This window comes from Pristiophorus japonicus, chromosome 2 (genome assembly GCF_044704955.1).
Source record: "Pristiophorus japonicus isolate sPriJap1 chromosome 2, sPriJap1.hap1, whole genome shotgun sequence".
Lineage (NCBI taxonomy): Eukaryota > Metazoa > Chordata > Chondrichthyes > Pristiophoridae > Pristiophorus > Pristiophorus japonicus.
The window spans coordinates 175,547,974-175,569,193 of NC_091978.1; the positions used below are offsets into that span (position 1 = coordinate 175,547,974).

At 44.3% G+C, this 21,220-nt stretch overlaps 1 protein-coding gene across 3 annotated transcripts in view; it reads right to left on the reverse strand.

The window, feature by feature from the left end:
• wdr19 (WD repeat domain 19) overlaps positions 1-21,220 on the reverse strand; it is a 207,555-nt gene that overhangs the window by 132,500 nt on the left and 53,835 nt on the right. For all 3 annotated transcript variants that reach the window (XM_070870424.1, XM_070870419.1, XM_070870426.1), the window contains 3 exons: positions 7,564-7,686; positions 5,107-5,256; positions 4,486-4,633 (listed from right to left, as the gene is read on the reverse strand). In XM_070870424.1, coding sequence (XP_070726525.1) covers positions 4,486-4,633; positions 5,107-5,256; positions 7,564-7,686 — 421 coding nt within the window. The remainder of the gene's footprint in view (positions 1-4,485; positions 4,634-5,106; positions 5,257-7,563; positions 7,687-21,220) is intronic.

Genomic DNA, 21,220 nt, shown 5'->3' on the forward strand with positions numbered 1-21,220 from the left:
GCATTGTTGTAGGTTAGTGAGTAAGAACTGGAAGTAAATATATGTGATCCTTATTATCTAAGGCGAACCAGTTCATTAAATCAGCTGTTTACTGAGTAGTTGCTGGTGTGTTTTGCTAAGGTTTAGCGTTTAGTTCTACTTGATAGTTGCGAGGGTAACTAGAGGGATGGCAGGGCAGCTCAGTCACGTGGATTGCACATCCTGTGGCATGTGGGAAATCCTGGATGCTTCGCGCAGCCGGGACGACCATGTGTGTAGGAGGTGTCTCCGGCTGCACCAACTCAAGCTCCATGTTTCTAGAGGTGGTCACCCCGCAGCTTAAGAGTGTGCAGGCAGAGAGGGAGTGGGTGACCGCCGGACAGAAGAGGAGGGTAAGACAGGTAGTGCAGGAGTCCTTAGAGTAGATTCAGTAGGGTGGGGAGAAAAGCTGGAATTAGAAAGCAAAAATAAAGAAAATGAGCTTGAAGGAGATAGGAAACAAGCAGGAAAAAAGGGTAATAAAACACATTTAAAGCCTCTTTGTCTAAATGCACGTAGCATTTGTAACAAAATAGATGAGTTGATGGCACAAATTGAGACAAATGGGTATGATCAGATAGCCATTACAGAGACGAGGTTGCAAGGTGACCAGGACTGGGAATTAAATATTCAGGGGTATTTAACAATCCGCAAGGATAGACAGAAAGGAAAGGGAGGTGGTGTAGCTCTATTGATAAAGGATGGAATCACTGCAACAGTGAGAAACGATATATGCTCACAGAATCAGGATGTTGAAACAGTTTGGGTGGAGATAACGAATAATAAGGGGAAAAAGTCACTGGTGGGCGTAGTATTTCGGCCCCCTAACAGTAGCAACTCTGTTGGTCGGAGCACAAACCAGGAAATAGTGGGGGCTTATAAAAAGGGAACTGCACTACTCATGGATGATTTTAACCTCCATATTGATTGGACAAATCAAATTGGTCAGGGTAGCCTTGAGGAAGAGTTCATAGAGTGCATAAGGGACGGGTTCCTTGAGCTGTATGTAATGGAACCAACCAGGGGGCAAGCTATCTTAGATCTGGTCCTGTGTAATGAGACAGAATTAATAAACAATCTCCTAGTAAAGGATCCCCTTGGAATGAGTGATCATAGCATGACTGAGTTTCAAATTCAGATGGAGGGTGAGAAAGTTGGATCTCTAACCAGCGTACTAAGCTTAAATAGAGACTATGAAGGTATGAGGGCAGAGCTGGCTAAAGTGGACTGGGAAAACAGACTGAAGTATAGGACGGTTGATGAACAGTGGTGTATATTTAAAGAGATATTTCACAACTCTCAAGAAAAATATATTCCAGTGAGGAGGAAAGGGTGCAAGAGAAAAGAAAGCCATCCGTGGCTAACTAAAGAAATAAAGGACGGTATCCGATTAAAAACAAGGGCATACAATATGGCCAAAACTAGTGGGAAGACAGAAGATTGGGAAGCTTTTAAAAGCCAGCAAAGAATGACTAAAATAAATGATTAAGAAAGGGAAGATAGACTATGAAAGTAAACTAGCACAAAATATAAAAACAGATAGCAAGAGTTTCTATAGGTATATAAAAAGAAAGAGTGGCTAAAGTAAATGTTGGTCCCTTAGAGGACGAGACTGGGGAATTCGTAATGGGGAACATGGAGATGGCAGAAACTCTAAACAAGTATTTTGTTTCAGTTTTTACGGTAGAGGACACTAACAATATTCCAACAGTGGATAGTCAAAGGGCTATAGGAAGGGAGGAACTTAACACAATCACAATCAGTAAGGAGGTGGTACTCAGTAAGATAATGGGACTAAAGGCAGATAAATCCCCGCGACCTGATGGCTTGCATCCTAGGGTCTTCAGAGAAGTAGCGGCAGGGATTGTGGATGCATTGGTTGTAATTTACCAAAATTCCTTGGATTCTGGGGAGGTCCCAGCAGATTGGAAAACTGCAAATGTAATGCCACTATTCAAAAAAGGAGGCAGACAAAAAAACAAGAAACTATAGACCAGTTAGCCTAACATCTGTGGTTGGGAAAATGTTGGAGTTCATTATTAAAGAAGCAGGAACAGGACATTTGGAAAAGCAAAATTTGGTCAGGCAGAGTCACCATGGATTTATGAAGGGGAAGTCATGTTTGACAAATTTGCTGGAATTCTTTGAGGATGTAACGAACAGGGTGGCTAAAGGGGAACCAGTGGATGTGGTGTATTTGGACTTTCAGAAGGCATTTGACAAGGTGCCACACAAAAGGTTACTGTACAAGATAAAAGTTCACCGGGTTAGGGGTAATATATTAGCATGGATAGAAGATTGGCTAACAAACAGAAAACAGAGAGTCGGGATAAATGGTTCTCTGGTTGGCAATCAGTAACTAGTGGGGTGCCGCAGGGATCAGTGCTAGGACCCCAATCTATTTACAATCTATATTAACGACTTGGAAGAAGGGACTGAGTGTAACATAGCTAAGTTTGCTGACGATACAAAGATGGGAGGAAAAGCTGCAAAAGGACATAGACAGGCTACGTGAGTGGGAAAAAATTTAGCAGATGGAGTATAATGTTGGAAAGTGTAAGGTCATGCACTTTGGCAGAAAAAAAATAAAAGAGCCAGTTATTATTTAAATGGAGAAAGATTGCAAAGTGTTGCAGCACAGCGGGACCTGAGGGTACTTGTGCATGAAACACAAAAGCATAGTATGCAGGTACAGCAAGTGATCAGGAAGGCCAATGGAATCTTGGCCTTTATTGCAATGGGAATGGAGTATAAAAGCAGGGAAGTCTTGTTACAGCTGTACAGGGTATTAATGAGGCCACACCTGGAATACTGCGTGCAGTTTTGGTTTCCATATTTACGAAAGGATATACTTGCCTTGAAGGCAGTTCAGAGAAGGTTCACTAGGTTGATTCCGGGGATGAGGGGGTTGACTTATGAGGAAAGGTTGAGTAGGTTGGGCCTCTACTCATTGGAATTCAGAAGAATAGGTGATCTTATCAAAACGTATAAGATTATAGGGGGCTTGACAAGATGGATGCAGAGAGGATGCTTCCATTGGTGGGGGAGACTAGAACGAGAGGGCATGATCTTAGAATAAGGGGCTGCGCATTTAGAACTGAGATGAGGAGAAATTTCTTCTCTCAGAGTTGTGAATCTGTGGAATTTGCTGCCTCAGAGAGCTGTGGAAGCTGGGATAATAAATAAATTTAAAGACAGAAATAGACAGTTTCTTAAACGATAAGGGGATAAGGAGTTATGGGGAGCGGGCAGGGAAGTGGAGCTGAGTCCATGATCAGATCAGCCATGATCTTATTGAATGGCAGAGCAGGATTGAGTGGCCGTATGGCCTCCTCCTGCTCCTATTTCTTATGTTCTTATGTTCTTATGAATGAGAGGGGATCTCATTGAAATGTATAAAATTCTGACGGGGTTGGACATACTGACTGGGAAGTCTCAAACTAGGGGTCACAGTCTCAGGATACGAGGTAGGAAATTTAGGACCAAGATGAGGAGAAATTTTTTCACTCAGAGGATGGTGAACCTATGGAATTCTTTACCACAGAAGGCTGTGGAGGGCAAATCACTGAATATATTTAAGAAGGAGATAGATAGATTTCTAGACACAAGAGGCATCAAGGGGTATGGGGAGAAGGCAGGAATATGGTGTTGAGATAGAGAATCAGCATGATCATATTGAATGGCGGTGCAGGCTCGAAGGGCCGAATGGCCTACTACTGCTCCTATTTTCTATGTTTCTATGTTTACATAAAATGGCAAGTTAGGAGAAAATAACTGGTGAACAATGCTAAATCAATTACAGTATTCAAGAAAGGGCTGCCTAATTCCTAAAATAAGAAATTTTAAAAAAAGAGCATGGGAATATTAGGCTTCGTAAACTGAATCCACAAAATGGCCTTGAGCACAGGCACAAAGACCGAATGGCCTCCTCCTGTGCTAAAATTTCTGTATTTATATGAAGAGTTTTGTCTTGGATGAGGTAACAGAAGGCTACCACCAATTGTACAACACATCCCAGAATTCAAGAGTGAGAAAAATGAGACATAAAACTGGAAAGAAAATCCATGACTAATAACACAACTATAACATAACTTTTTAATCAGAAGAACTTTTTCCTAAATAACAGCATTAAAATAATTGCTGTAGAGAATAATGCGAGAAAAAAAACTGAAGGGGGAATGCAGAAAAAGGCCTCCTATACAGTATGAGATAATGATGTTGGTTCATTGGGATACCAAGAGAAGAAGAGACTCAACTTTCCCAGGGTAGATGATAACTTAATTAATTGTAGGTGTAGGGGGAAAAATAAATGAGAATGAATATTACATTTTATTGGACAAATTACTGTTTTCATTATACTTCCTTTATAGAGGTTCCTGTATGCTTTTTATTCCTGAGAATAAGGAGGACGATGGAAGCACATATGACAACTTCATCATACTTGATTCATGCACCTATGACTACTACCTTGAATTGTGTCCTTGTGAAACACGTAGGTATACACTTTGTCATCGTCGTAAGCAATAAAGACTCCTTTATCCATTGCGAAGTGTTCCCAGAGAATGCTTCTGACAGTGGTGGGAAAGTTTGGGATCTCATAGACAGTATCATTCACCTTTAAAAGAACAAAGATAATGAGAATCAAATACAATTGCTCAAACTTAAAAACACACACACACACATGCAAACAACTTGGGAGTACTTTGTCCTAGAATTACAGTAACCTGCACTGTAAAAACAACTGATTGTCCATGCAGGGTACCAAGAAAGAAACAACTTTCAAAGCAGCGGCTCACCACCACCTTCTCAAAGGCAATTAGGGATGAGCAATAAATGCTGGCCTTGCCAGCAACGTCCACATCCTAGGAATGAATAAAAAAAACTTCCCGTGTAGATGAAAGGTAATCATTTGTGTGTGGGGAATCAACGAATGAAGAATATATTAATTTTATTTGATAAATTGCTATCATCATTAGACTTCCCTTTTGAGATTTCTATTTGTTTTATTTAATGAAAATAAGGAGGACAACTGAAGCAGAGTATGATAATGTCATGACGCTTGACAACACTGAAAACAGCAGTACTTACTGGGCAGTAGACAAATCCATCACACTTGTCATCAATAAAGGCCATTCTGGTCCCATTGGGATCTGGAAAAACTTTACGGATACTGACTGAATGGCGATACTCATTCACATACTGCCAGTCCTCAATATAGAAATACTGGATGATGCCAGTCTGAAACAAGAAAGCCATGGAAATATTGTCAATACTCTCAAATCCAAACTTCTCTGGGGGTGTTACATGGGGTAACCTGTGAAAAGGGAGGGGAGAAAACATTCTTGGCCCTACATTACTGGCAGAAGTGCAGCAGAGTGGGTACCAGTGACCTCTGTTCCCCTGACTCTGTTGGAGTACCTGTGGCCTGGGGGGAGGGGGGGGTGGAGAGATTACCTATATTGCATGTAAACAATGGTCACCCACATCAGTATGCGTGCATTTGGAAGCACCTGCCTGAGTAGTGGGGCGAGAAATGCGGTATCAGCACCACCAGTAGAGAATTTTTTTTTTTTAATCGTTCCCTTTATAAGGGAGGTGATATTACAAACGGAGTTGGGATTTGAGCTGGGGGTCTTGAGTGCCATATAGCCATGTCTAGGGTGGATGCAAGTTCCACGTATCTGAACCATCTCCTCTTTAAAGGCCCCCCTTTGCGAACGGGCAGGATTCAAAGCAAAGCCCTAGTGTCTCTGGCTCCCATTTGAAATCCTGTGTCCCACTTCATTTCTTGGAGTGTGGCTGAAGCCGAGAAATTTTGGCCCCTAGATCTTTACTGCTAACTATCCAATGTAGCTGTGGGCAAGGATTTAACTTTTAGTTTGACATCAGCTCTTAAACACTGGGCCTCGAGGCGCATCGGATCCACTGCACCTCCTATAAAAAGTTAAATCCTTGCCACAGCTACATTGGATAGTTAGCAGTCAAAGCATCTAGGGGCCAAATTTCTCGGACTTCAGCACACTCCAAGAAATGAGTGGGACACGGATCTCCAACATGATGGAGCCTGCAGAGGGAACTTGTGGGACAGTAAAGGCTTGGTGGGACCAAGCATCAAGATTGAATGTGGGAGCTGCAAGTTCAGCAAATGGGGGCAAAAGACGAGGCAGTTGGGATTTAGAAAGTGCAGTTGTAAGTGGCTTGGAGGAATTTTTTTTACATATAGAAACATAGAAAATAGGTGCAGGAGTAGGCCATTCAGCTCTTCTAGCCTGCACCGTCATTCAATGAGTTCATGGCTGAACATGCAACTTCAGTACCCCCTTCCTGCTTTCTTTTTAACCAGGGTTGGACATAGAAGAAAGTGCGGCTGGAAGGGGGTATGGGGATGTGGACAGTGAAGGATGCAAGGAGGTGGACAGAGATTGCCCTGTCTGTGATAGTAGCCATAGGGCAAATCACCCAACAACTCACCTACTTTTTGTGTGCACTGCTATCAGCCTCAGGCAGGAACTCATTCAGCTCCCTTTTGGACTACAAGAGTTTCCATATGGGGTTGTGGAAGAATAAACCGTATGAATGCTGTTAATTCAAATTTTAACGCACTGGGTCCCAGATTATAGAATAGTACAGCACAAAAGGAGGCCATTCGGCCCATTGAGTCTGTGTCAGCTCTTTCGAAGCAAAGTACTCATTTGATACCTCAGATCTCCATTTTGGTCCCTAATCGACCCATCGCTATTTTGACAACCCTTTTACTGTTAATATGTCCACAGATGACCTTTAGATTCCTTTTCACGTTAGCCTCCAATCTATTCTCCTACTGTCTCTTTGCCCGTCTTATTTCCTTTTTCACTTCTCCATTGTACTTTTTATATTCAGCCTGGTTCTCCCTTGTATTATCAAGTTGACGTCTGTCATACACCCCCTTTTCTGCTTTATCCTACTCTTCAACTCCTGCCTCATCTAGGGAGCACAGGCTTTGGTTGCCATCCCTTTCCCACTTGTGAGAATGTACCAAGACTGCACCTGAACCATCTCCTCTTTAAAGATCCCCCCCATTGCTCCATTATATTTCTGCCTGCCAGTCTTTGACTCCCAATTTACTCGGGCCAGATCCCTCAATTCGCTAAAATTAGCCCTCCTCTAGTTAAGTATTTATATTCTATATTACTCCTTGTCCTTCTCTGTAACGAATCTAAATCTTATGATACTCTGATCACTATTCCTGAGATGCTCCCTCACTGTGACATTCTCCACCTGACCCACTTCATTCCCTAGGACTAGATCCAGCAATGCCTCCTTTCTCGTTGGGCAGGAAACATACTGATCAAGAAATTTCTCCTGAGCACAGTTCAGAAATTCCTCCCCCTCTTTCCCTTTAACACAATCACTGGTCCATTCAATATTTGGGTAGTTAAAGTCTCCCATTATCACAATTCTATAGTTCATGCACCTCTCAGTAATTTCCCTGCTAATCTACTCCATCTCCTTCTCACTATTTGGTGGCGTAGTAGCTCATCTATTGTTTCTTAATATGGCACTTACATCTGTTCCATAGACCAAGAAATCAGCAGTAAGTGCGTGGCATGTGACTCGGCACTTGTCATCACGTCCTGGAAAAAGACGAGTCTCTCTTTCCTCTTGGGCTTCAATGCCTTCCATTTCAATCTGAAACCAAATCGGAAAAGGAAATAACACGCTTCTCAATGCTAAAAAAGACAAATGACTCATTTGCTATAAAAATGCTACATTTCAACTTCAATAAATTCAAAACAGCCTTCAACGGCACAAACATTGACCAATTCAGACAGAACAGAAGATCCATGACATAATTCGCAAATTTATTTCAAGTTGATAGTAGTTTACAATAGTCTGGAGTGAGAAAAGCCATTCTGGCCATCAAGGCCACTCCCCCCATGGTCCATGCATGATTATTCTATCATCAACTTTTTTTCTCCTCCCTGCCCCATTGTCTTGATTCCCCTATTTTAAGGAACAGCAAGTTCCTTCCCCTACGTTGCCTGAAAAAAAAATCAAATAATCCTATTAATCTCTCTCTAACCCTCAATTCCCCCTCTTCAACAAATATGGATCCAGCTCCCTATTAAAAGATGTCAATAGACCCTCAATTAATTAAGTTATCAAAATTCTAAAATATGCTCCTTCCTTTTTAACAGTGATCTAGAAGTCGAGTGTGCTAATGGCTCACATCCTGCGATAAAGATAATTTAGCTCCCCACTCCATTTGGCACAAGCCGAATTGCACTCTTCCTGACCTGACCCAGCCATTGTTTGTGGGTTTAAATCATTACCCAAGTCCTTGACAGGGCCTTGTGCCTAGAAATTGGACGGAAATCCAACTGCTGCTACTCTAGGCCTGAAAGGTCTGCAGCTACGGTAATGGCTTTTGGTTGTGGGGCCTTCTGGTTGCTGTACTAAAAGAGTAACCAAAGGCCTCCAACACAATCATCATCTTCCTGAATCTTCTGTTTGGCTCCAACAAGTGGCAGTCAAAGCCTTGCTCAAATCCTCTGATATGAGTAGAGCTGGGCGCAAGGAATAAACAACACTTCTTCTGAGCACTTCCCCAAATGGGACCCACCCATCACTGAGACAGTAAACTGAAATGGGAGGTCCTTTTACTTTGCTCTCACCTCATTTATGTGGAAAATTAATGTCTGTACCTACTATAGACACAAACAATGTAAAGGGAGCTGTAAGAGAAATTTGGCATTCGGGGGTATAAGCAAAATAATGTTTAAAGTGCCGGCTTTTACATCGGCTCAGCAAAAGATGCAAAAAGGCTCTAGCTGACCTCACACATTCCAGTACCAAGGACACAAAGGCCTCTGATTCAACATTGATGTACAATTGATGTACCAAAACATTAGATAACATTAAGGTACGTCCAGTCCGACAAGATAAGACTCTGTGAAAAGACTAAGCAGACTTTTAGGCGCTACGTACGATTAGCAAACTCTAACCCAATGAGGTCATCCCAGTTAAGGTCTAAAAGTTGCCTTGAGATCTTGGTCTGTCAATCCAAAATATTACGAATAAGGTAACCCAATTAGAGATCGAGGGAGGTCATACCGGGGGGGGGGGGCGAAGGGATCTATGAAATGTATAAATGATGTACAATTTTGCTATTCAGAGAGCATCTCCACTAACAGGAGGCTGTGATAAGAGGTGTTCCCGGACGTTTGTAATTAAAGATCGTTATACCTTGCCATCCGTCTCTGTCTGCTAACTTCGAGAACTGTTACGCGGGTTGGGGCGAGTGTCGACCCTCTATCTCAGAGGGCCCGCTCGTGGGAGGAGAAGCCTTCCCATTTCCCCTTACAGAGCGGAGACCTTGCATCACAAATACCGAGTTTCCTCAGGGACAAAGTCCTTAAATGTATTAATCTTGAACACAACATTTTTACCAATAGAGGGCCACAAGGAGCTATTTTTAAAAATGACAAACTGATGATGGCAATGTGGAATGTTCCTGATTTTTCACGGGGCATATACAACATTTTCCAATTCAGTAGACATGAATTGTTCACCCATGTTGTGCCTGTGTTAGTTTTGATTGGTAGGTTCCTAAATTTTCAAATTCTCTTTTTTTAAAGTCAATGAAAAATTCTAAGTGCATCTAATTCCAAGCCTGAATTTGAACATTTCCTTTGGACAGAAAATAACAAACACAGGGCTAGAATCTACACTTTTTTTGCATGCTTAACGCCTACTTAACGCTCATTTTACCGCTGAAATGACGTATAACGTCCATATATCGCCCATTTTGGCACAAAATGGAAACTGACAGGCATTTTTCGGAAACTTATCGCTGAGCGTTACTTTCCCCATGTGCTTAACGGCGAGAAAAAATATTACCACCCGCCCACTTTTTTTGGGCGGAATCAACAGAATGGGGGAATTCAATGGCCATAATATCACCCAGCGTTACTTTCCGCACGGAATTAATGCTGAGATTCAATATTAATAGCCACCCACTGTTTTTTGTCGAAAAGAGCATATTTACCCAAACTAGCGGCCATGGAGATCACCCAGCGTCAATTTCACCCCCTCGCACACATATCGCCCACAATATCGCTCGCCCAAAAAAGTGGAACTAACCGGAACGAATCACAGCGTTATGGACGCCATGTTCTAGATCACATGTCGCATCCTTTAAAAGGCTGCTGTGCTTCAACCTTGGCGGAGTTCGGATGTACTCTGCAGGTCGTTGGAGTTGATGTGAACATCTGTTAAAACATCTTGACCATACTGTGACCGATTGGAATTAAAGAGGTGTCTTCGTCGGGACATTCCTCGTTTGTGACCAATCGGTGGAAAACAGAGAGCTACTGCAATGAGGCCTGTCCTTTCTCACTGTCGCTTGGTGACCAAATACATGCAGCAGACTCGACATCGGTGAAGGAACGCTGCACTGCATTATGTGCCCAATATAAGAAGTGACAGACAGATGAGGAGGACCAAACGTTACACCCCACCGCAAGTACAAGGAGAAGCATTCTTACCTCGACTTGCCCGACACCACCTGCCTTCGGAGACTGCGCTTCCACAAAGAGGTTTTTAACTGAGGTATGCCAGCTGATAAAGGCAGATCTGCAGCCTGCTAGCACCATCAGTACTGCACTGTCCGTCAAGGTCAAAGTCACCGCCGCACTGTCGTTCTATGCCTCAGGTTATTTTCAGGCCACAGCTGGTGACATTTGCGGACTTTCTCAGCATGCCACACATCGCTGCATTAGATCGGTCACTGAAGCCCTGTACGCTCGCAGGAGGGACTTGATCAGCTTCCCTATGACCAGGGAGACACAGAGTGAGAGGGCTCTAGGATTCTCCAGAATTGCAAACTTCCCCAAGGTGCAGGGAGCAATAGACTGTAAGCACATCGCGATGCGGGCACCTTTTCAGAGTGCTAAGGTTTTCAGGAACCGCAAGAGATTCCACTCCCTGAATGTCCAACTGGTTGTCGACCACCAGCAAATTATACTGGCAGTGAATGCTCAATTTCCGGGCAGCATCCATGATGCACACATCCTGCGTGAGAGCACTGTATCTGACTTGTTTAACAATAAGCCACAAGGTCAATGCTGGATGCTTGGTGACAAAGGATATGGCCTCGCCACCTGGCTGATGACCTCCCTGCGTGACACTCACACCAAGGCCGAGAGGCGTTACAACGAGAGCCATAGAGCAATTCGCAATATCATGGAGAAAACCATTGGAGTGCTAAAGCAGCAGTTTAGATGCCTGGACCACTCAGGAGGTGAGCTCCCATACCACCTTGAGCAGGTAGCTCAATTCGTGGTGGTGTGCTCCATGCTACATAACTTGGCTATCAGGAGGGGACAAGAAATGCCTGATGAGTCTGACAATCCACCTCACCAGAGAGAGGAAGAGGAGGACGAGGAGGCGGACGCTGACCTTGGCCCAGACAATCAGGCTGGCCCATGCCCCCACCCCCCTGTAGACCGCATGAAAGGGCCCAAGGTGGCATGATAGCTGCAAGAGCCTTACGTCAGGAGCTCATCAATGATCGCTTTGCCTGAAAGAACATTGGTGTTATTTACAAGGCTGATACACTGCTGGGTATGCAGGTCATACATCAATGGTGGGCATCACCTTGGTGACAGTGAAAGTTTGAGTTGATTGAAGTTAAGTGTGATTATACGCTTTGATGTTAAGGATTCACCAGCGTGTAATGGTGCAGCCAACTGAGCCAATATGCAACAAGGTTTTGTTTATTAAAAAACATTTAAACCGAACATTAGGCTGAAATCAGCAGTATTTCTGTACAAACCAATCCTTCCCCCCTCCCCCCACCACTTCTCCTCCCCACCTCTACCCCTTCCCCTCCTGACTCCAAGCCACCTAGCCAAGGAGGTCCTCAGGCGATGCTTCATTGGGCCGGGGGGGGGGGGGGGGCCTCCCACAACAGCCAGACAAGCACACACCATAGCCACACACGCTTTCAGTGCCTCTGAGCTCCCTCTCCCTGTCTCTTCTGCGCGTGTCATGATGACCCTTGACCTCCTGAATCGCGGGAATCGAGCGTTGCCATGTCGTTGCTAAGGACAGCCACACTTTACGGCAGAAGGTCAAAAAAATGTAAGGCTACCGCTCATTTGATATCGCTCGCGGTAACGCCCATTTTCAAAAATGGAAACTAGGTGTTTGGAGAATGGGCGAGAAGCCGGCGATCAGAAAACCCTTTTTTCGGTAGCCCACGCCGAAAATAACGCCCATTTTTGGGTGATAAGCACAAAAGTGGAGGTTCTAGCCTACAGCCTTTGTTGCTCTTATCTAATCACCAAGAACAAGGTGCATATGTCCAAAATAGAGTATGTATAAAATATACTATCGGAATACACTGACCAAGAATGGGCGGCAGTTTTCGGCGTGAAATGGGCGGCTAGATTCGAACATGTTTCTGATGATGTTGATGAGAGGACAAGCCAAATTCAGCATCAGGCCTCATTTGAATGAAACAGGTGAACTGCAGATGCCTATCGGGGATCCCGATGCGGTTCACCAGTAGGGGCCTGATGAATTGCAACACTCTGGTGCTGAGCCGGCCGGCAAGGGGAGGGGGAGGGGGAGGCGTACCGGGGCTGGCAGTATTTTTGTGGAACCAGAAGGAGCAGTCCTGCTCCTCCTGACTCCACAGATATGAAATATTTAAAAAGTTTTCTTGCCATTACTTGAGCGGCATCCAGCAGTCACTTTTAGGATCTGTCCATTTGTAAAGTAATTTCAATCAGAGTCCTACAACTGGTGTTAGGACCCTATTTGCATATGCAAGGTGCCCAACATCTGTTTTAGACAGGTGCCTTGAAAACATAATTTCAATTTGGCAGCCAGTGCATTTCTGGGAAGATCAGAAATTGGTCTCCCCAACATTTATTTTAGGTCCAAATTTCTCCACCATTATGTCCAATTCATTTTATCTGCCTTACAAAACTCCCTCTGTAAATAAGCCCAAGGTCAGTTTCAATACATTACTCTATTGTGTGAGCACATATAGTATGATGGCCACAGAAGTGACATCAGTCATTCTTAATTTCCTTATTCCTAGTTTCAGAACTCAGAATTTACTTAAAATTCATAACAGTGGAAGATTTCACTTTGAAATAACTGGGTCTGTATTGACAATTAGTAAACAGATTTTAGAATTATCTGTTGAGTTATTAACTCTTTTACCTCCATCTCAATTCATCATGCCCTCTCCTCTACGTTCACTAACCTCCTATCCTCCGTTAATCTCTGCCTCCATGTAAAATCCTCAACGCACCAAATTCACGGCCACATCCTCGACCTTGCCATCTCACGTGGCCTCGCTACTCCCATCATGTCAATCGCAGATAAGGCCATCTCTGACCACTTCCTCATATCACTCTCCATCCACATGCCTCTTCCCATCTTCAACCCTATTTCCTTCTGTATCCGTCCTGGAAAAAACTCTTCCCCAACTCTCTTACAACTGCACTTACGAAATCCCAACTGTCCACTTTTTAACCTTCCATTCACCACAACGTTTCTGCCGCTACTGATCTGCTCAACCACACCCTCACCACCACCTTTGATGCCCTCGTCCCTATTAAAACAATTACTCCCTCTCACCCTGGTCATTATCCCTGGTACAGCCCTCATCATCACTCCCTTAAATCTAAGGGACACAGACTTGAACGATTTAGCCATTCACCGCCATTAACGGGGGGTCCTGCTTTCGTCTGCCAAAATTGCTCAATATTCCAGAATCATTCTGGAATGCAAAAATAAATCCTAGCTTCTATTCTCTGCTGTTAGCCATCTTCTTAAACCCCTCTCCCTTGTCTCCTCTATCCTCACCTATGACAAGTGTGAGGAGGTCATGGACTTCTTCGTCTCTAAGATTGAGACCATCCATTCAGCTGCCTCTGCCACTTTCCTTACTTCCCTTAGCCCACCGGGCCAAACGTCCTCTAAGGTTCGCCCCTGCTCTAGCTATGAACTCACATCTTTCTCCAGTTTCTCTCCGATCTCCCAAATCTCTCCGACCTCTCCACGCTTATCTTGTCCATGAGACCGACTTCCTGTTCGCTCGACCCTATTCCCATCAAACTGCTGATCACCTAACTTTCTTTTCTGGCTCCCATGTTAGTTGACATTGTTAACGGTTCTCTCTCCTCAGGTACTGTCCCCCTCTCGTTCAAATCTGCCGTCATCAACCCTCTCCTCAAAAAAAACCATGACCCCTCTGTCCTTGCAAACTACTGCCCGATCTCCAACCTCCCTTTCCTCTCCAAAGTCCTTGAACGTGTTGTCGCCTCCGAAATCTGTGCCCATCTTTCCCGCAACTCCATGTTTGAATCTCTCCAATCAGATTTCCGTCCCACTACAGTACCAAAATGGCTCTCATCAAAATCACAAATGACATCCTTTGTGACTGTGACGAAAGTAAACCTAACCCTCCTCATTCTTCTCGACTTGACTGCAGCCTTTGACACTATTGACCATTCCATCCTCCTCTAGTGCCTCTTCACTGTCGTCCAGCTGGGTGGAACGGCACTCGCCTGGTTCTATTCTTATCTATCTAATCGTAGTCAGATAATCACCTGCAATGGCTTCTCTTCCCGCTTCTGTATGGTTATCTCTGGTGTCCCCAAGGATTTATCCTCAGCCCCCTCTGATTTCTCATCTACATGCTGCCTCTTGACGACATAATCCGAAAACACAGCATTAGTTTCCACATGTACGCTGACGACACCCTTCACTTCCCTCGACCCCTCCACAGTCTCTAAATTGTCAGATTGCTTATCCAACATCCAGTACTGGATGAGCAGAAATCTTCTCCAATTTAATATTGGGACGACCGATGCCATTTTCGGTTCCCGTCACCAACTCTGTTCCCTAGCTACTGATTCCATCCCTTTTCCTAACATCTGTCTGAGACTGAACCACAGTGCTCGCAACCTTGGTGTCATATTTGACCCTGAAATGAGCTTATGATCACATATCCGTGGCATAACTAAGACCGCCTATTTCCACCTCTAACATCGCCCATCTCTGCCCCGGCCTCAGCTCATTCGTTGCTAAAACCCTCATCCATGCCTTTGTTACCTCTAGACTTGACTATTCCAACGCACTCCTGGCTGGCCTTCCACGCTCTACCCTACGTAAACTCGAGGTCATTCAAAATTCGGCTGCTCGTGTCCTAACATCACCCCTGTGCTCGCTGACCTACATTGGCTCCCGGTTACGCAATGCCTCGATTTCAAAATTCTCATCCTTGTTTACAAATCCCTCCATGGCCTCGCTCCTCCATCTATCCTCTATCATCTCCAGCCCCACAACGCCCCCCCCCCACCCCCCGAGATATCTTCCCCAATTCTGCCCTCGTGAGCATCCCTGATTATGATTACTCAACCATTGGTGGCCGTGCCTTCTGTTACCTAGGCCCTAAGCCTGGAATTCCCTCCCTAAACTTCTCCACCTCTCTAGCTCTCTTTCCTCCTTTAAGACGCTCCTTCAAACCTACCTCTTTGACCAAACTTTTGGTCATCTGCCCTAATTTCTCCTTATGTGGGTTGGTGTCAATTATTTTCTTATAATACTCGTGTGAAGTGCCTTGCGACATTTTACTACATTAAAAGTTGTTGTTATTGTTTTACTGTTCCACTAATGTACGAGACTATTCAGCCCATTATCTAAAACAGTGCTAGCTCTTCAACTGGAGCTATCTACTTGAAAACCATGTCACTGTCCTTTCCCCATATCCTTGGGTTCTTCCATATCAAATACATCAAATACTTAACCAATTCCATTTAATACGATGTTATAGTTCTGCTTCAGTGGCCTAGAAATTGTATTTGGCCCGAAAACGGGCGGTGTACGGGCCAGTGCTATTTGCCTGCACCCGTTTAAAGTGGACCAGGCAGCAAGTAAAATTTGTACTGCCTGCTCATTATAATGATTGGAGTGCTGATGTCAGCAATAAACATGCTGCTGATTGGCTTAGAGCTCAACGGGGAAGTGGAGGGGGGGGGGGGGGGGAAAGAGAATCAATATCGGGTGCAGTCTAATGGCCAGTAATGTTTGGCCTTGGCTCTCTGCACTACTTAAAGAGGAGGTGCTTTGTTGCAACAGCACCTCATTGTCAGTCTGGCCGAAGACATGGCTCAGCAACCAAGGGAGCGAGCACAAAGGTTCTTGGATGCTGCACTTGAGCCCTTGGTCATGGTCGTTAAAGAAAGTGGGCTGTCCTATTCCCGCAGTGTGGCAGGAAGCCATCCAAGGCCACTTGCAGAAGGTTCTGGGATGAGATCTGGCAGCCACCAGTTTGGTCCCAACGACATGGATCCAATACCGAAAAAAGTTCAATGACCTCACACGGCTGGTCAAAATGAATGATGGCTTCAGCAAATGCCATATCCAACCATCTGCACCACAAACCTCACACACTGGTCAATGCACCACAGCCCCATCACTCAACTACCAGCAATTTCGAGCTATCGCCATGCATACTTCACAATCATGGCTTCACTTCACCCTCAGAACCTTACCGCTGCTGCAACACTCCCACCCACATCCCACATCTTGCACACATACAGCTATTGAACTATAGCAGGCACATCACCCAAACACACTGCATTACACTCACTGACACACGTCCCTTTCTCTTTCAGGCAAAGGTAGCACAGAACAGGAGGGAGTGGCAGCAGACAGGAGGTGGCCAAGCTGCTATACACCTCACCGACCACACAGACCTTGGCGGTCCGCACAGAGCGGATTAAATGGAGTGATTTATTTGGGAATTTGAAGAGAGTGGGAATTCAGAAAAAAAGGGAAGGAGTTGCTGCTTTTTGCCTTCACTACTTGTAGTGCTTTGTGTTACAGGTAGATATTTAACTTCATTTAGCCATAACTTAATCTAGATCAAGTAAGTAGTCAAGATACTTAATTGTAAACTAAGTTACTTAAATACAAATTTAATTAAAGTTAATTAAGTAAAACAAGGTCATATAGGAATGGCAGTGCAGATAGTGTGCCACAACTGCAGCATGTGGCAGTTTGTGGAGAGCACTGTGATCCTGTTTGCAGTAAGTGCCTGCATCTTGAGGAACTTCAGCTCAGAGTTGTTGAGCTGGAGACTGAGGTGCGGACATTGCGGGGCATTAGGGAGGGTGAAGAGTTACCTGGACACTTTGATCCAGGAGGCAGTCACACCCCTTAGGTTAGTTAATGGTACAGGTCTGGTTAGTGGACAGAGACAGGAGGGTGTGACTGCTACTGAGGCAGTTAAGGAGATTATAATGGGTATGAGGTTCTTGCTGCCTGTGTGGATGGGGGAAAAGCCTGTAGGATGGATGAGCAAGCTGACCACAGCACCATGGTGTAGGAGGCTATTCAAGTGGGAGGAGTGAAAGGGAATATAGTTGTGGTAGCGGAGAGTGTAGTCAGATATTGCTATCTGCAGCCGCAACCGGGAATTCCGAAGGTTCTGTTGCCTGCCCGGTGCCACGGTAAAGTTATCTCCACACAGCTGGAGAAGAACTTGGAGTGGGGAGGGGAGGATCCAGTTGTCATGGTCCACGTAGGAACCAACAACATAGGTAGAACTAGGAATGAGGTTCTGCTAAGAGAGAGTTTGAGGAGTTGGGGTCCAAATTAAAAAGCACGTGCCAACTGGCAGAGGGATAAGCAGATTAGAAAATTAAATGCGTGGCTCAAAGAGTGGTGTGGGAGGCAGGAGTTTCACATCATGGGGCACTGGCACAAGTACTGGGGAAAGAGGGAGCTGTTTCGTTGGGACAGGCTCCACTTAAACCGGGCTGTAACCAGTGTCCAGGCGAATCGAATAACTAGGGCAGTAGACAGGGCTTTAAACTAATGGGGGAGGGGGGGGGGGAAGATTCAGGAACGAGTAAATTTAAAAGCAGCAAGAGAAATGCCAAGGTTCTAGAGCAGAGCAAAGCTTTGGGTGAAAATAAGCAGAGTGGGTCAGGAAGGGAGAGAGAGTAACAAAGGTAATAGGGCATCGGTGACTAAGGTGACCAGGGAAAAATAGAAAAAATTCAAAGCTAAAGGCACTATATCCGAATGCGCGAAGCATTTGCGACAAAATAGATGAATTAAGAGAGCAAATGGAAATTAATAGGTTTGATCACCAAGTCACCAAGAAATCCAATAGGGAATTCAGAAGAAATTTCTTTACTCAAAAAGAGTAGTGAGAATGTGGAACTCACTACCACAGGGAGTGGTTGAAGCGAATAGTATAGATACATTTAAGGGGAGGCTAGACAAGCATATGAGGGAGAAGGGAATAGAAGGCTATGCTGATAGATTTAGCTGAGGAAAGATGGGAGGAGTATCGAGTGGAGCATAAAGGGCGGCATGGACTAGTTGGGCCGAATGACCTGTTTCAGTGTTGTATATCTTATGTAATCCTATGATCCAATAACCATTATGGAGATGTGGTTGCAAAGTGACCAAGATTGGGAACTAAATGTTCCAGGATACTTAACTTTTAGGAGAAAGGCAAAATGGAAAAGGAGGAGGGTTAGCCCTGATAAAAAAAGGATCAGATAAAGACAGGAGAGAGAAAGGATCTTAACTCGGAAAATCAAGAAGTAGAATCAAGAGCTAAGAAACAGCAAGGGGCAGAAAACATTGGTGAGAGTTGTTTATAGGCCCCCAAAAATTAGTTGCAATTTAGGGCAGAGTATAAACCTGGAAATTAGAGGTGCATGTAATAAGGGTAATACAGTAATCATGGGGGACTTTAATCTACATATAGATTGGGCAAACCAAATTTGCAGTAATAGTGTGGCAGACGAGTTCATGAAATGTATACAAAATAGTTTTCGAGATCAGTATGTTAAGGAACCAACTAGGGAACAGGCTATTTTCGATCTAATACTGTGCAATGAGAAAGGGTTCATTAATAGCCTTGTAGTAAAGGGACCTTTAGGGAAGAGTGACCATGATATGATAGAACTTTATATTGAAAGTGATTTAGTTGTCCGAAACTAGGGTCTTAAATCTAAACAAAGCAAACTACGTATGTATGAGGGTCAAGTTGGCTAAGGTAGATTGAGAAACTATATTAAAAGGTATGACGGTAGCCAAGCAACGGCTAGCATTTAAAGAAAGAATACATAATTGACAACAAATATACATTCCTTTAAGGCACAAAAACCCCACAGGAAAAGTGGTCCAACCGTGGCTAACAAGAGAAGTTAAAGATTGTACTAGATCAAAGGAAGAGGCTTATAATGTTGCCAAAAAGTGTTGTAAGCCTGAGGATTGGGAAGATTTTAGAATTCAGCAAAGGAGGACCAAGAAATTGATAAGGAAAGAGAAAAAAGAATGAGAGTAAATTAGCAAGAGACATAAAAAATGATTGTAAACATTTCTATAGGTATGTAAATAGGAAGAAATTAGTGAAAATAAACGTGGGATCAGTAGAGTCAGAGACAGGAGAAATTACAATGGGCAATAAGGAAATGGCAGAAACATTAAACAAATACTTTGTATCTGTCTTCACGATAGAAGACACAAAAAACATTCTGGAAATAATGGAGAACCAAGGGTCTAGAGAGAATGAGGAACTTAAAGAAATCAGTATAAATAAAGACATAGGGCTGGAAATTCGGTTCCGCCCATTTTGAGGCGTTATTCCTGGCGGGCGGTAAGTATAGTGCCCTTTAAAAATTTGTGCTTCCTACCAAGAAATTTGGCTGAATCGCATCAAGAGGGAAAGGGGGCACTATATCAGGCATTTCACAACTTACCTCAGGCCCTCCAAACAAAAATCTCAGCTCAAAAATGGAAGGCAAAATACGCATGCTCATAAGGCCACTATAGATCCCGGGCCCAGCCGATTCTTAAAGGTGCAGCACAATAAGTATGCACATGCGCAGTTCCAACAAATAAGAACATAAGAAATAGAAGCAGGAGTAGGCCATACGGCCCCTCGAGTCTGCTCCGCCATTTAATACAATCATGGCTGATCCGATCATGGACTCAGGTCCACTTCCCTGCCCACTCCCCATAACCCCTTAATCCATTATCGTGTAAGAAACTATCTATTTCTGTCTTAAATTTATTCAACGCCCCAGCTTCCACAGGTCTCTGAGGCAGCGAATTCCACAGATTTACAACCCTCTGAGAGAAGAAATTCCTCCTCATCTCAGTTTTAAATGGACGGCCTCTTATTCTAAGATTATGTCCCCTAGTTCTAGTCTCCCCTATCAGCGGAAACATCCTCTCTGCATCCACCTTGTCAAGTCCCTGATAATCTTATACATTTCGATAAGATCACCTCTTATTCTTCTGAATTCCAATGAGTAGAGGCCCAACCTCCTCAACCTTTCCTCATAAGTGAACCCCCTCATCTCCGGAATCAACTCTAGTGAACCTTCTCTGAACTGCCTCCAAAGCAAGAATATCCTTTCGTAAATATGAAAACCAAAACTGTACGCATCATTCCAGGTGTGGCCTCACCAATACCCTGTATAACTGCAGCAAGACTTCCCTGCTTTTTATACTCCATCCCCTTTGCAATAAAGGCCAAGATTCGATTGGCCTTCCTGATCACTTGCTGTACCTGCATACTAACCTTTTGTGTTTCATGCACAAGTATCCCCAGGTCCCCCTGTACTGCAGCACTGTGCACTTCGAGTAGAACGGAAAAATGGAGCAGCAGGAAGGTCACCAGCGTGCACACCGCTTCTCAGCCACGACCGCTGCGGCATTGATAGAGGCAATTGAAAGGAGATGGCATGTGCTGCAGCTTCCAGGATTAAGGAGGCCCATCTCATGAGTTTTCCACAGGCTTTGGAGGGAGGTGGCCCAGGACGTCTCTGCAAGAGACACGGTGCTGCGAACTGCGACACAATGTCGGAAGAAGTTCAAGAGCTCACGAGGGCCGTCAGGGTGATGACCCTTTCTATTAATGCACCAATGCCATGTTGTAAACCTTAATGTCTCACACAATATAAAGTCTTTGCAGTACCTGCCCTTTCTCTATGTGTTCCAGGCCATGGTGTTGGTTGGTGAAGCCAGCTGAAAAGTGGAAGCTCAGTTCACCAGCCATGCCCTGCGCATGCAAGTGTCGCGCAGCTTCTTGTTCCCTACTCAGTCTCACCCCTCCTCGCACTGCCCTTTCCCTCTTGATATATGTTTGCAGAATGTCAGCCTGATCAGT